The sequence below is a fragment of the Chrysochloris asiatica genome, unplaced genomic scaffold (assembly GCF_000296735.1).
Source record: "Chrysochloris asiatica unplaced genomic scaffold, ChrAsi1.0 scaffold00046, whole genome shotgun sequence".
Lineage (NCBI taxonomy): Eukaryota > Metazoa > Chordata > Mammalia > Afrosoricida > Chrysochloridae > Chrysochloris > Chrysochloris asiatica.
Genome location: NW_006408564.1, coordinates 4,774,735 through 4,791,656, shown reverse-complemented (window position 1 = coordinate 4,791,656; position 16,922 = coordinate 4,774,735). Strand labels below are relative to the sequence as shown.

Sequence of the window (16,922 nt, the reverse complement as noted above, 5' to 3'; positions counted from 1 at the left end):
TTCTTATCAATGGAGAAAAGATTGAAGTTGTCAAGGACTTCATTCTTCTTGAATCAGCTGTCAACACTCACAGAAGCAGCAGTCAAGAAATCAAAGGATGTATTGCATTAGGCAAATCTTCTGCACAAGAATTTTTTAAAGTGTTGAAGAGCAAACATGTCAGCCTAAAGACTAAGGTGTGCCTGACCCGAGCCCTGGTATTTTCAATAATCTCATATGCATGCGAAAGCTGGACATTGAATAAGGAAAACCATAGAAGAATTGATGCCTTTGAGTTATGGTGTTGGAGGAGAATATTGAAAGTGCCATGGGTTGCCAAAGGAACCAATAGATCCTTTTTGGAAGATGTGCAGCCAGAGTGCTCCTTGGAGGTCAGGATGGCCCAACTTCATCTCTTGTACTTCAGACGTATAGTCAAGAGGGACTAGTTGCTGGAGAAGGATATCATGTTTGGTAAGGTGGTGGAGTCTCAGAGTAAAAGAGGAAGACCCCCTCCCCCCCCAATGACATGGATTGGCTAAGTGGCAGCATCGATGGACTCAAGCATGGCAACAGCAGTGAGGTTGGCCCAGGGTAGGGCAGTGTTTCGTTCTGCTGTGCATAAGGTCGCTGTGGGTCAGTACCAACTTGATGGCACCTAACAACAACAACAACAACTATATGTGTATATCTCATGTATATGTGCACACACATATATATTATATGTATATATAGTATGTGTATGTGCATACATGTACATATATACACACTATGGCTATAGCATTTCTTTTAATCAAGTGTTAGAAAAGACAAATACATCATTTTTTGACATAATCTCCTTGCTTTGCAGTACACTCTGTCCATCTGTCAATCAGCTTTTGTAGTCCCTTATTAAAAAATGTTTTAAGCTGAGCTCTGAATCATAAATACACTGCTTTCTTCATTTCTTTATCAGAAGTGAATCTGCATCTTTGAAAGACTGCTTTCAGGGAATCAAATAGGTGAAATTCTGATGGAGTAAGAACAGGACTATAGGGAGGATGTTTTAACATCAATTAAACAAAATGAAGGTTTTGCAGAGTGTCCACAGTGTGGGCAGAGGTGTGCTAACGTGCATTGTCATGCAACATCACAATGAACTTGGATAATAGTCTGCTGCATTTCATCTTCAGTTTAGGCTTCACATCTCACTGTCATGAGTACTGTTGGTTTTTGAAACTTTTCCCTGATAGTATTCCAATACTGGCCTTTGAGAATCCTAGAAAACTGTAAGCATCAATTTTCCAGCTGATCATCGACCTTTGTACTTTTTCTTGGTTGGCGGTTCATGAGCTTTCCATTCCATACTCTGCCGTTTACTGTCAGGCTCATAATGATGAAGCCATGTTTTGTCACTGTAACATTTTTTTTTTTTCCAGAAACTTTTACCTTCCTTCTATTATCATTCCAAATTTTGTTTGCAGATGTCCAAAAGTTTCTGTTTATGCACTTCCATGAGTTGTTTTGATACTTTTCTTGCACAAACTGTTAGAAACCTGAGTCTGTCATGGATTATTTCTTAAGCAGAGCCATAGCTGATTTGCAAATGATTTGTCATTTGTCTATTCAACAGAATCCTTTCACATGCACGCTCATTGTTGTCATCAACTGTAGACATAGACAGGCATTTTAATATAACTGGAGTGTGGAGAAATTTTGACTCACTCGTGTGTGTGTGTGTGTGTGTGTGTTTCATGGCTCACCATGTCTCTACTATCTGTCTTTGTTGATTATAATATCACAAATCTTTTCCTGTTTTTAACATGGCGAGTATTTGAAGACTATCTGTTCTAACCTCTTTACTTTACAGATGGAGAAACTGAGGATAGGTGGGTGGGTAGAAGTGAGACTTACTTACCCGGGTCCTCATAGCTAAGGAGACGAAAATCAGGGTTTAAATCCCAGGTGTCCTTTTCCTGTTGTTCCGGTGCCTTCTGACTCCATGTCTCCATAGTATTCACATATCTGTTTATTTTGCCTATTTTATGATATTCTTACAGCCTGTTAAAATTACTTTAGTCCTTTTTTGTGTGCGTTGTTATCCAAATATTACTCGCCCTTGGTGTAAAGAAGCAAGAGAGTCAGCAAACTTTGTCATGAGGTACTGCGTTTCCCTGCCCTGCTCAAGTACATTTCTCCTTCCTCAGAGATAACTCCTTTTAACTTTCTATGTTTTTTTGTTTTGTTTTGTTATTTAAAATATGTATATTCATTTTTCTGTAATAACATGTTGGAACCTCTGCATGGCACAAATTGGTATTGTACTCAGCTGCGAACTGAAAATTGCAGCTTTATTCACTGAGAAGCACCTTGGAAGAAAGACCTGGACATCTATTTTCAAAGCATTTGAAAATACTATGAAACACAGTTTTACTCTTTTAGTTCTGGTCATGAGTCACCTTAAGTCAGAGTCACCTAGACAGCAACAGTCTCTAGGTTTTAATAGCCTCTTTACATCAGTACTTCCTGATTGTTGATGTAGCTACTGTCTGTTGACTTTCTCTTACGGAAGATGAAGGTGAAATTCTTCCTCTCCCACATATAGCCTTCTCAACCCTCTCTTTCATTCTCCCAACAGAGTTGTATGATAATTTGGTTGCCAGGTTGTATTTTCCTGAGTTTTGGCCTTTATCTTTCATGAAGAAGTTACCATAAGATGTTTGTTATTCCTCAGTTTATGTGCATATGCTTTCAATTTTATTGAAATAAATTATAACTATTCAGTTCAGTGAGTTTTGACAAATCCATACACCACTCTCCTAATCAAGTTAAAGAACAACAGCAAAGCCTCCCCCCTGGCATTTTGCAATCAGTCCTCTCGGTCCCAACCCCAGGTAACCACAGCTCTTATTTCCACTGACATAGAGTAGTTTCACTTCTACAACTTCAGTGAAATGGGATCTTGAGATAAATTATCTGCCTCAGCATTTTCTGGAGATTCATCCATGTTGTTGCATATCCTGGTATCTGTAGTTCATTCTTTTTCATAGTTAAATAGTATCCCATATAAATATACCATAATTTTGTCTACCCACTCAACTGCCAATGGTCATTTGGAACATTTTCAGCTTGCATATTAACATTTGCATACAAAATATTAGTATCAACATTAAATAATGCGGGTATGAATGTTTTTGTAAATGTGGTTTCTGATGCAGCTTTGAATTTAATTTTGATACCTTGTAGCACAAATATATTCCTTTTTCACATCACAGGGACCAACCATAAGGTTTTTTTCCAGTATGTTCCCAGAATGACCAAGACAGATCCTGAGAAATTAAGTCATGGGATCCATGGGTGGATCTAATCCTGGCCTATATATATGCTCACACAGGAAGTTCTCTTTAACAAATATGACGCTTGTAGATTAACAAAGTAGAATTTTAAAAGATTGTTTTTGAGGGATTCCCTTTAAAATGGTCTTTTGATGGCTTATATTCTTTGGATCGTCTCATTTTGGGGAATGCCAGTGCTTTTGTTTTCCTATCATCTAGTCTGCATAGTCTACAAATAGAGCTTTCTGTTTTCTTTTTGTTTTTTTTTTTATTGCCCACGAATGTTAAATTAAAACAAAACTTTTTTTTTTCTTATTTTATTAGTGCCATTCAGAAAGCAGGGTTTGTCATTTTCTAATTTATGAACTATGGTTGAAATGGGATTTTTCAAAAAATGTTTTCATCTTTTTTATAAGTAGTGGTAGTATTTGGAAAACAGTCTTTCATAAATCTGGAGAATGAGTGTTGTTTCTACATTTTCTTCCTCCAGCAGCATTTACTTCCCCTTGGCAATATGTATTTTTCTAATTTAGGAGCATTTCTCTGCAAGTCAGTCTCATTCTTGCAGATGTCCATGAGGAGGCTTCAGCTTTGCCCTCATTGAATTCTCAAGGACTCAGAGTATTGGAGTGCTTTGTCTTCCGGGGTGGAGCTTCACAACATAGAAACACAACTTCTGTGTTAAGAAAACCAAACTGTTTCCTGGGAGTCATGTCTGATTCCTGGCAACTCCCTATGTGTCAGAGTAGATCTGTGCTCCGTGGGATTTTCAGTGGCTGCGTTTTCAAAAGTAGCTCACCAGGTCTCTCTTCCAAGGCATCTCTTGGTGGACTCGAATCTCCAACCTTTCAGTTTGTAATCCCCTCCCAGGAACTCTAAACTACTATTATACAATGTTTTATTTCATATGATGGTGGTGATTATGTGCTGTGGAGTCAGTTCCAACTCATAGTGACTCTGTATAGAGTTTCTGTATAGGGCTGTAAATCTTTACAGGAGCAGAAAGCTTCATCTTTCTTGAGTGGAACCACTGGTAGTTTCATACTACTGACTTTGAGATTAGTAACTGGACTCGTAAACACTACACTACCCAAGCTCCTTTTATTTCATATAAGCATTATATACTTTTAAAACTTGTATCACTGTTCATAGACACAGATGCACCTAGACTTTAAGGTAGATGTAGGAGCCCTGGTGTGACACTGTAAGATAAGCACTGGGTCCCTAACAACAAGGTCTGTGGTTCAAACCCATCAGTCCCTTCTTGGAAACCCTACACAGGGTCACTATAAGTTGAAACCAATTCAGTGGCACTTAATAACAATAATAGGCTATTAAAACAGTCCCATCAAGGTGCTTGTGAGCACGGGTGTTTGAATCATGTTTTGCTTAGCCAACATTTCCCTAACCCTTCTAAGATTGCCTCTCACCCTGCGCCTCAGGGTATGACTTAAAATTATTGATAATCTTTTTGTAAAAGCACAATCTTCTTCTCTTATCCCAATGTCAGGTGGATGCACTGAGATTACGACTGGAAGAGAAAGAATCTTTTCTCAATAAAAAAACAAAACAGCTGCAGGACCTCACAGAAGAGAAAGGGACACTGGCTGGAGAGATTCGCGACATGAAAGATATGTTAGAAGTAAAGGAAAGAAAAATCAATGTTCTTCAGAAAAAGGTGAGTAGCCTTTTTTTTTCTCCAAGTTGTGAGTTGTTAGAGCAGGGAAGTGTGAGGTCTCACTTTCATATCACCCATATTTTTCCATTTCAAAGGAATTTTTTTGAATATGTAGGAATTGATTAATTATTTAAGAGTTATAGATTAAAACTTCAACTTGTAGTTTACTGGTACTTGTATCCTGTATTTTTTGCATGATCGATGACTATCTTTTTTGATTACTAGAAAATACATAGTTTTTCCTTGTTTGTTTGTTTACTAACTTATTTGTTTGCCAACTTATAACATAGATGTAATTTACACTTCTGGATATAAGTCTAGAATAATACAATTATTATATCAAGCATTTTATTTAATGTTTCCATTTTCTTAATTGGGAGTTGAACGATGTATTTTGTGGGTCTTGGATGTATCTCTTGGCTGCACTCTAATGTACACAAATTGAAGCAGATCCTATGCCTCCGAATCTGTACAGAGTTTTCTTTTAGAGGGAGGGGCATTTTTTTTTTAAAGCTTTTATTGAGCATTAAGTGATAGGAGAATATCATTTTTGCACTCAGCCAGTTGTATTGTGGTTCATTGCAATGATTACACTCCTCTCCATTTACTATCAATTGACAGTATTTGCCTCTATGCCTTCGTTTTTGTTTTTGTTTTCCTTTCTGATGTACACAAAACATGCAGAAGCGTATAATGGTTTAAACAACAAAGGGCACATTTTGAAAGTCAACTTCCTGCCTGTCAGCATACAGCATTTTTCTATCCATGAGTCTAGAGTCCTCAGCTGATCTGTCTCTCCATGCCATCACCTCTGCCTCAGTCATTAAAGGGACAGGCAGTGTTTTACTTCAGTGATCTATTTGGAATTTATGGGGTATTTGTGTAATGCATTGAAAGTATGATGACCTAACACAGAATACACTTGTCCTGCTATTATGGATTGACAGGTGTTCCCCCAAATTATGTGCTGAAATCCTTGCCCTTGTACCTGTGATCCTGTTTGGGAATAAGGGTTCCCTATTCTTCTGTTTATGAGGCCATATCAGTGTAGGATGGGTCTCAAACCTTATCAGGTATAAAATGATAAAATTGTAAATTTTCAAATGATTGGAATACACACAGAGACACATACAGAGAGAGAAAACAGAAAACTAGGAATACCAAAGGATGCCAAGGATTGCCAACAGACACCAAAAACTAGGAGAGAAGATCAGAGAAGGAATCGATAGGGCTGAGACTCTAATTTGGATTTTTAGCCTGAAGAACTGTCAGAAAGTAAATTGATGTTTTTTTTAAAGCTACCTCCTACAGCTAATTGAGTTACATCCACAGCAAGACACCTGGTTAGGATTCTGTTCTGCTTTCTTCTTTCAACACCTCCTTTTCTCTATGGTACAGGACCCTGACTTTGTGGGAATTCCAGTTTTTAAGATTTGGGGGAATTCCATTTTTTCCCCTATTTTTAATTGTAAAGTAGGTGAAGGTTTACAGAGCAGATCATCAGTTTTACCACCAATCATTCATATACACTTTATTTCATCTTATTTATTGCAATCTCCTCAATGTAACATCACGTATCTCACTTCCTTCCTGTGTTTCCTGTTTCCATTCCTCTTCTTTTCCTTACCTTTCTGAACTTTTTCCTTGAGTAAATGCTGCCCTTTTTTTTAAATCTCAAATGGTTGGTTATTGGAAGGTATGTTTACCTCACTAGTGTTATTGTTACCCTTACAGACATGTCTATTGTTCGGCTGAAAATTGAGCCAGAGAGGTGAGTTTAGTTTTAGACCCAAGTAATGACAGAGGGCCATAGTCTCAAGTATTGCACCTATCTCTATCTGACCAATAAGCCTGGTCATTTTTATGACTTCAAATTTTGTTCCACATTTTTTTTTCTTACTCTATCCAGGACCTTCCAGTGTGATCTTTTGACAGCACTTGGTAGTGGTAGCCAGGCATCATGTAGAGCTTCTAGTCTCAGGTCGGAGAGACTGCTGTTCACATGGTTATCTGGATTAATTGTTTCCATATGTCTTTGATTTTAACACTGTTAGTTCTTCCGAACTGGGAGAGACCAATAGTTGTACCTTAGATGGCTACTTGCTAACTTTTGAGATCCCAGTCTTTACTCACCAAAGTAGGATGTAGAACATTGTCTTTGTGCATTGTGTTATGCCACTTGACCATGGTGTCTCCAAGACTATGATCCTGAGCCCAAGGTCCAAAGACTCATTCTCTCAAGCTTTCTTGTTATATCTAAGAACTTTTCTTGACTTTATCATTTGTATGTTCCACCACATAGTTGGATATGTTTGCATTAAAGGAAAATGTGGTGGTGTTGGTTATGTGGTGCTGGTTATGAACTGACTCATAGTGACCCTTTACAGGGTTTCCTAAGCTGTAAATCTTTACAGGAGCAGAAAGCCTCATCTTTCTCCTGTGGAACAGCTGGTAGTTTCGAACTGCTGACCTTGTGGTTTGCAGCCCAATTCGTAACAACTATACTACCAGAACTCCTTTGTTGTTGTTAGATGCCATCAAATTGGTACCAACTCATAGCAACCCTATGCACAACAGAATGAAACACTGTCCGGTCCTGGGCCAATCTCACAACTGTTACAATGCTTTAACCCATTGATGCTGCCATTGTGCCGATCCATCTCATTGGTGCTCTTCCTATTTTATCCAACCCTCTGCTATACCAACATTAACATCCTTCTCCAGTGACTGGTCCATCCCCTGATAAAATGTCTGAAGTATGAGCAATGAAGTCTGGCCAGCCTTGCTTTCAAGGCACACTCTGGCTGTACTTCTTCCAAATGAGATCTATTTGTTTTTTTGGCAGTTTGTGGCACTTTAAGTATTCTCCTCCAACACCGTAACTCAAATGCATCAATTCGTCCACTGTCCGTGTCTTCCTTATTCACTCTCCAACATTTGTATACATATGAAATTATTGAAAATACCATGATTATGTCAGGTGCACCTTAATCGTCAACCACATCTTTGCTCTTTAATACTTTAAAGAGGTCATGTGCAGCAGATTTGCCAAATGCAATGCTTTGGTTGATTTCTTTATTGCTGTTTCCATGAGTATTGATGGTTGATCCAAGCAAAATGAAGTATTTTACAACTTCAGTCTTTTCGCTCTTTATATGGATGTTGTTTATTGGTCCAGTGATGAGGGATTTTTTTTCTTTACATTAAGATGCAACTCATTTTTAAGGCTGTGGTGTTTGATCTTCATCATTAAGTATTTAAAGTCCTCTTGGCTTTCAGCAAGCAAGATTATATTATCTGCATAATGTAGGTTGTTAATGAGCCTTCTTCCAATCCTGATGCCACATTTTTCTTCATATAATACAGCTTCTCAGAGTATTTGCTTATCATACAGATTGAATAAGTATGGTGAAAGAATACAGTCCTGGAGCATATCTTTCGTAATTTTAAACCACTCAGTGTTCCCTTTTTTCTGTTAGAACAACTGCCTCATCATCTTTGTACAGCTTCCTCGGGAGCACAATTAAGTGTCCTAGAATAATCAGTAACCGCAATATTGCCCATAGCTTGTCATTATCCATATAATTAAAAGCCTTTGCATTGTCAATAAAACACAGGTAAATATCTTTCTGATGTTATCTGCTTTTAGCCAAGATCCATCTGACGTCAGCAGTGATATTCCTCATTCCACATCCTTTTCTGAATCCAGCTTGAATCTCTGGAAGTTCTCTGTTAGTGCATGGTTTCAGCCATTTTTGTATTATTTTTAGCAAAACTTTACTTGACTGATATATCAGTAATACTGTCTGATGATTTAAGCATACCTTTGGGTCACCATACTTTGGAATAGGCACAAATATGGATATCTTCCAGTCAGTTGGCTAGGTTGTTGTCTTCCAAATTTCTTGGCTTAGATGAGTGAGTGCCTCCAGTGGCGCATTACATTGTTGACAGATTTCAGTTTGTGTTCATCTATTCTTGGCACCTTGTTCTTTGCCACTGCCTTCAGTGTACCTTGGACTTCTTCCTTAAGGATCACTGACTTTTGATCATATACTACCTCTTAAAATAGTTGAACATCAACCCTTTCTTGTTGGTACAGTGACACTGTGTATTCCTTCCATCTTCTTTTGATGCTTTATGCATTATTCAGTATTTTGCCTAGAGAATCCTTCAGCATTGCAAGTTAGGGCTTGAATTTTTTCTTCAGTTCTTTCTACTTGAGAAGTGCTGAACATGTTCTTCCCTTTTGATTTTCTGACTCCAGGTCTTTGCGCATTTCATTATGATATTTGATTTTGTCTTCTTGAGCTGACCTTTGAAATTTTCTGTTTAGCTTTGTACCTCCTCACTTCTTCCATTTTCTTTAGCATCTCTATGCTGGAGTGGAAGTTTCAGAGTCTCTTCTGACATCCATTTTGGTTTTTTCCTTCTTTATTGTCTTTTAAATGACCTTTTGCTTTCTTCCTGCATGATGTTCTTGATGTCATCCCACAACTCTTCTGGTTGTAGCTCTTTAGTGTCTAATGCATTAAATCTGGTCTTCAGATTATCTCTAAATTCAGGTGGAATATATATTTAAGGTCATATTTTGGATCTCATAGACTTGTTTTAATTTTCTTCACCTTCAGCCTGAACTTACTTATGAGCAGTAGATAATCTGTTCCACAGTCTGCCCCTGGCCTTGTTTTTACTGATGATAGGAATTTTCCCACCATCTCTTTCCACAGATGTAGACAATTTGATTTCTGTATATTCCATCTGGTAAGGTCTATGTGTGTAGTAGTCTTCTATGTTGTTTAAAAAAGGTATTTGCAATGAGTAAGTCATTGGTCTTGAAAAATTCTGTCATGCAGTCTCCCGCGTTGTTTCTCTCATCAAAGCTGTTGTGAATAACGCTGCATGAAGCATTGGTGTGCATATATCTACTTGTATCATGGTTCATGTTTCTTATGGATATATACTCAAGTTTTGGGATTCCTGGGCCATAATGGCTATATCCAGCTTTCTGAGGAATCACTGTACTGTTCTCCAAAGTGATTGAAGCATTTTACAGTCCCACCAGAAATGTAGGAGGGTCCCAGTATCTCCACAACCTTGCCAGCATTTGTTGTTTTCTCTTTTTTTTTTTTTGAATTTCACTATTAATACTGGTGTGAGATTTTATCTCATTGTTGTTTTGATTTGTATCTCTCTAGTGGCTAATGATTGTGAACATTTCTTCGTATGTTTGTTGGCCACCTGTATGTGTTTGTTGGTGAACTGTCTGTCTATTCATGTCCTGTGCCCATCTTTTAATTGGGTTATTTGTCCTTGTCTTGTAGATGTGTTGTAGTTTTCTATAAATTGTAGAGGTTAGTCTTTTGTCTGATATGTCATTGTGATTAGCATGCCAGTGCTTATCCTAGAGTGCCACACCAAGACTCCTTTCACTGACACTATTAAACTTTAAATTCCAGAAGGGTGGAGTCTTTATTTATATAAATTTTTACTCATGTTTAGTGGTGCTGTGGGTTATTGAACTGCTAACTGCAAGGGAGTTAGTTGCTTTTTTGGAGTAAGTTGAGATTGTCTCTTTCCATAAAGATTTATATCTCTGAAACCCTATATGTGGTTGCTATGAGTCAGAATCAATTCATTGACAGTGTGTTTGGTGTTTGGTGGTTAGATCTTCAGCACCCAGAGAGTTGTGATGGTGGTGTGGGTTGCTGTCTTAAGTGACCTTATGTAAGAGAACAATATGCTGTATGGTTCTGTGACATCTTTGTAGTTGTTGGTATGCTTGAATCCATTGTGCCAATCCGTCTCATTGAATAGATATTTAATAAGTATTTGTTGAATTCATATATGAATAAACAAATGAATGAGCAAATAAATCAGTGACTTTCTCCTTTTAAAGTCTTTAGTAGGATTGGCCAAGTCCAAGTCATATGTTCACTATTTAACTTAAGGAAAACTCTCTCAGGACTTTGGCTCATGTGTAGAACTCTGCAGTGATGCACATAGCAGTTGACACTCACTTGCTTCTGAGGGGAGCTGTGATGACAATTTTGATGGATTCCTCATACCTGTACCAACACTTGTCCATGCTCTTGTCCTTTCATAAGTCACTTCTTTCACCTTTTCTAAACTTACAGAGCCACACTCTCCCTCCAACAAATTCCTTTTCTGTTAAAGTTAACCAGAATCCTAAGTGGTAATCCACATATAGAATGCCTTGGTTCCCATTTTAAAATAACTCAAGCTGTATTTAAACCAAAGTCTAGAAACTTTATTAAAGAGTTAACAATAGAGGCCCTACATTTGTTTGGCCTTCTCAATTTGCTGGTAACTTGATGGGCTGTATTACTAGTTTCTGTCTAGATTTTCACAGATAATACCTTGCTAGTTAGATCCTCCTCTGACAGCTCCAGTGACTTTATACAGTGTAGTGTAGTTGTTACAAATCAGGCTGCGAACCTCAGGGTAAGCAGTTCGAAACTACCTGCTGCTCTGCAGGAGAAAGATAAGGCTTTCTGCTCCCGTAAAGATTTACAGCTTCAGAAACCCTGTTCAGGGTCACTATGGGTCAGAACCGACTCAACGGCACTTAACAACAACAACAACAATTAGAAGAGACATGGTCAGAAAGGATCAAGGATCCTTGAGTCAAAACAGCTATCTGTGGCACATGGAACTAGCAGAGAGACAGCAGCCGTGGCTGTTCTCATAGCAGGTACTGAGGATTCAGTAGGAAGAGTTCATTAAAAACCTCAACACCAATAATTAAAGAGAGAGAGAGAGGTTTCTTGAACTTGCTTATGCTGATCATGGTTTGCTGATATGCTTGTTACATGGACTATATATTTACTTTTGACCACGGTCTTATGAGGCAGGAATAATTATTAAACCTAAGTAACTGAGGGAAAGTGAGGCTTATGGTTGTTAGGGAACTGCCCCAAGGACACACAGCCTTGATAACACTTGTTGGTTGTTGTTGTTGTCTTTTGGAAAATAAAATTAAATGGTTAATACAAAGAAAGAGAAAAAGCTTCATTTTCCTTTTGACCTTAGTTTTTATGAGGATGACATCAGGTATGGAATGGATCAAATAAGAACACCACAATTGTTCATTTTGCTGGAAGTTGAGATGAAGAACTCTCATTCTTGAAGAATGGCTACAATTTTCTCTGTAAAGCTTTTGGAATGACACTTTCAATGGGTGTGATAAATGACCACTTTTGTGAATGTGAATATTTTGCAAAATTTCAGGCTTTCCTTTGTAGCCAAACCCAAGACAAGTTACATTTGGGAATAAGCTTGAACATTTTAGAACAAAACTGTGTGTGTATTGTGGCTATTTGTGGCAACATGATCATGATCTCATTTACGTAAATCATGTAGATAATAGATTTAGAAATATGTACATTAAAGAGGTTGCTCAGCTTGAAGCTTTTTCACTGAGTGTTTACCAGTCTGTATAGAGAGGGGATAAAACCACTGGCAACATAGTCAAAGTGCTTTGTTATACCTGCAAAGTGAAAAGGAAGCAGTCCCCAAAGAAGGGATGCACCAGTTTTAGGCAGAGACTCAGAATTAGAAATAATGCAGAAACTTATGGGCTATTAAATATTGACATTGGGGCTGGGTACTCCTGGGAGTTTCAACCACATTCAGCATAATTGGCTGTTACAGGGCAGGCCTGGATTGGAAGAGCATAAGCTTTGGATTAGGGTGTGTTGGTATGGAAGAATAATAAACTCACGTCAATGTCAGAAGTGCAGTATTACTCAATATTTCTTTCTTGTAGACTCTTTGGCAACCTGCACTGTATTTTGATGCCAGTAGAACCTGGTACACTCTTTTCAGAGCCATGTTTAACCTGGCGAAGTTGGGCTTGCACCTCGTATCTGTCAGCTCTGTTTTCAGATCCCTGAATCTAGGAAGTCTTGTGTAAGCTACATGGACATGTTACGTGCTTGGGTAGCAGGCATGGACTAGATGCTTGACACATTTTGTTAATTGAAGAAGAAAGTAAGGCTGCATAGACAGAGGACCCTAAGTGGCAGGGCATCTCTTATTAAGTTTTTTTAGAAAGACAGCCATCAATGAGAATGGACGTTGGGTTTTTCTCCATAATTCCAAGATAATGAGTTATTTTGTTTTTGTTTTTTTAGTAGGGAACAAAAATGACACACGCAAGTATTGTTTGGCGGGGTGTCTCTTTTCCACAGTGATCCCAAAGTCAGGAGAGCAGCCCAAGTTTCACACCACTGCCATAGCTTTCTGTTCCTTACCTGAGTTCAGACTTCAGCTGATGAAGTGCTACCTGACAATGGAGTTTTTGTAGGAAATGTCATAAAACCTTGATGACATTGTACATTTGGAAAGTGTATAATGCCTAGGTTTACAGGGCATAGTAGCATTATTCAAGCCAGATTAAATTCATACTGTTAGTGCAGCTCATAGATTCTTGCAGCATAAATTTGCTACCAAGATTAAACAAAACAAAACAAAACAAAAAACCCACCATTAAAAGTTGACCAAAAAATCCATCTCAATTTTCATTCTGGGTCTCAGTCCCATGAGCAATATGAATTTATGGAGCAGAGGTACTTTCTTTATTAGGGATAGAAAACCAGATGGTGATCTCTTTGGAAGCCAAGCACACTGACTGCTTTACTGGGTTTTGTGAATCATCCAGTGGTTTAAAAAGGGAAGCAGTCCATGGAGTTGGCTTCTGGGAGTTGGGGGTCCCTGGATCTGCCCACTTCAGCAGCTTTTTTCCTATTTGGCTATGTGATGAAAATGCTGGATGAAGATAAGATCAGGGACACGGATGTTTTGGAGGATGGTATTCACCAGGCTGGAATTCTTCATGCAATTTATAAACAAATACACCTGTGAAGATGGCTCCAGGACGTTCAGTGTAAAACTAAGGTCTGATGTGGAGGGCTTTTTGACTTTGCTAAGTTCTTTCTCAGGAGTCCTTGTATGGCATGGTAGGTTAAGTGCTGGGCTCCTAAACCCAAGGTCAGTGATTCAAACCCACCATCCACTCCTTGAAAACTCTATTCAGCGTCTCTCTGAGTCAGAACCAACTTGACGGCACTTAACAATAACAGCAAGCTCACCGTCATTGTTTAAACATCCAGTTAAACATTTATATTTATTGTTGAGAAACTTCCTAGCTTATTAAATACATATAATATAAATGCACTTATTTTGCATTTACTGTTTCCTATGTGCCAGTCATTGTGTTAGGTAGGTCCTAGAGATTCAAAGAGATCTAAGACCTTGTCCAATCCTCAGGAAACTAGCAGTCTGGGTGAAGAGAGAGACTCACATACTGGCCATCTTAAATTCAGGTAGAGATGGCATGTTACTGGAAGCAAACACTTCATGGATTCAAACAACAGAAGTCAGTTGTGGCTAACTTAAGCAAAAAGGAATTGATTTTAAAGATACCAAGTACCTTAGCATCAATGGGAAATTGATGTAGAAGAGCAAATTAAGGATGATCATAGAAACAGGATTGCTTGAGTACACCAAGGGAAGGCAAGCATCACCTTGATCTCTTGATTAGCAGTGTCTGGTCAGGTGTCTTCTCGACTGATGGCTGTCCTATCCCTGTACTCCCACTCTCATTATTTCCTGCTGTCAGTCATGATTCAGAATCCTGGGACAGAGCCCCAGACTTCACACATGTGCCTCACACTGGCAGTATTTCACTGTAACCTCCCTCTAGAGGAGGCTGGCAATTATGGCTTCCAGATTTGCATTTAACCTTTCCTCTGAGTTCTTGTGCCACTTACTTAGAGATGTCTTTGCTTGACACTAGAGGCTGGAATAGGTTTTATATGTTCAGGGAACCATTCCCTTCAGATACCTCGCTGAATTTGGAATTGTGCATCTCAGTGAATGTCAGCTTCCTTTATTTTAAAATACCTTCCTAAGTTATTTTAAGAACCCAACTGTTACCCCATGCTACCTCCAGCTCCTCAAAGAATGCTTGGCATGCTGTAGTCTAAGTCATGTCTGTAGTGGTCATACATTGGGTGAATGAATGAACGCAAGCAAATTTGGAAAGAATAAGAACTTAGGAGAGGAGAGTCACTTTGAGATTTACTCCTGGCCCAAGGATATTGTCATCTATGTGCAAAGCATTTTCCCTGAGTGAAATATCAAACCCACTCTTTGTACCCAGAGCAGTATGTTCTGTGTAGGCTGCAAAGTGGAGCCATCCCATGAATAATTAAAAACACAGATGAGGGAATGACTATTGTCCTACCCACACGGAACACCTCCAGCCTCAGTTGCATTATTCTGGTAAGATTGAAAAAAAAAAAAAGTGGATAAAAATTTAAGCAAAGAATTTAGTCATTCTCCTTTTTGCCAATTTAATGAAAAGAAAATGCAGCATTTATTTAAAAAAAAAAAAAAGAATCTCATGTTCTGTAAAGAAGAGTCTCCCTTCTCTGATTCCCTTTTCCAACTTAATGGGTTATTAGGGGCATGGTACTTTATGAGAATGAGGAAATGAAATTTCTGATTTTGCATGGTCGTTTCCAATTATGATGATGTAAATGATGTTTTTTAGTCTGTAAAGGATCATCTACTTCTTATCAAATCCTTACTACGTATCAGGAATGGTACTGCTGTTGCTATTGGGTGCCATTGAGTCCGTTTAGGCATGGTACCTGTTGTCATATATTTAAGTCATAAATTTTCACAACAAACCTAGTTATATGTAACTCATGGCCAATGAGTCAGTTCCGACTCATAGCAATCCGGCAGTAAGTAGAATTGCCCCATAGCTTTTCTAAGGCTGTAAATCATTACAGAAGTACAATGCTACATGTTTCTCCCAGCGTGGTTGGAAGGTTCGAACTGCCAAACTTTGGGTTAATAGCCAAACACCGAATGATTGTGCCACCAGAGACCTTAATGGCATTACGTTTCATTTTATTTGTTAAGTATCTTAGAGTCTGCTCCAACTCATAGCAACCCATATAAGGTTTCCAAGGAGCAGCCGATGCAGTTCGCGGCCCAGTGCTTAAACTGCAGTGTCTATAAGTACTCTTAAAATAATGGCACTGTGGCTTAAAGAGGTTAGGTAATTTGCCGAAAGTGCCTAGCCTGGAAGTTGTGGAGCTAATATTAACCACCACACTATTAAGGTGGTTTTCCAATTTGTGATCATGTCTCCTTCATGAGACAAGTGAGATCATTAATCTTTGGGGGCTAGCTAAAGTTTGAACAGCTTTTAATACTAGACTGCCAGCGTTGTAGCCATTGAATAATGTGATGAAAAATAGGGAAGCAATTAAACATGAAAAATACCATGTGAGGTCTGGATTATAATATATGTATCTACATATTTTTTAACATATATGTCTGTATCTGTTGTTGTGGTTGTTAATTGCTGTTGAGTTGGTTTTGACCCCTAGTGACCTATGGCTTCTGAGGAGTGGCTGGTAAACTTAAACTGCCAACTTTGCAATTCAAGCGAACTTTTGGAATCCAGCACATTAACCCACAGTGCCACAGCAGGACACTTATCTATCTAGCTACCTATCTATATGTAATCTTGTGTATTGGAGCAAACTACAGTCAGAATACTCCTTAGAAGCTAGGATGGCAAGACTTTGTTCCTTATATGTCTGACATGTTATCACAAGGGACCAGTCCAAGGAGAAATACATCAAGCTAGATAAAGTGACGGTTATTGAAAAAGAGAGAGAGACCCCATCGAGATGGACTGGCACAGTGGCAACAGCAATGGGCTCAAACGTAGCAACATTTGTGAGGCTGGCGCAGGACTGGGCAATGTTTCATTTTGTTGTGCATAAGGTCACTATGAGTCGGAACCATCATGACAGCACCTGAAGATACAACATGGAACTTAGTGGTGCAGATGGTTAGGCATTGGTCTGCTAACCTCACAGTCAGCAGTTTGAAAATACCAGCTC

General features: G+C 38.6%; 1 protein-coding gene across 1 annotated transcript in view; it reads left to right on the top strand.

Moving 5' to 3' along the window:
• The window catches only part of ERC2 (ELKS/RAB6-interacting/CAST family member 2), a 1,669,968-nt gene that overhangs the window by 699,032 nt on the left and 954,014 nt on the right, over positions 1-16,922 (top strand). Inside the window, exon 7 of the mRNA XM_006862059.1 lies at positions 4,804-4,971. Coding sequence (XP_006862121.1) covers positions 4,804-4,971 — 168 coding nt within the window. The remainder of the gene's footprint in view (positions 1-4,803; positions 4,972-16,922) is intronic.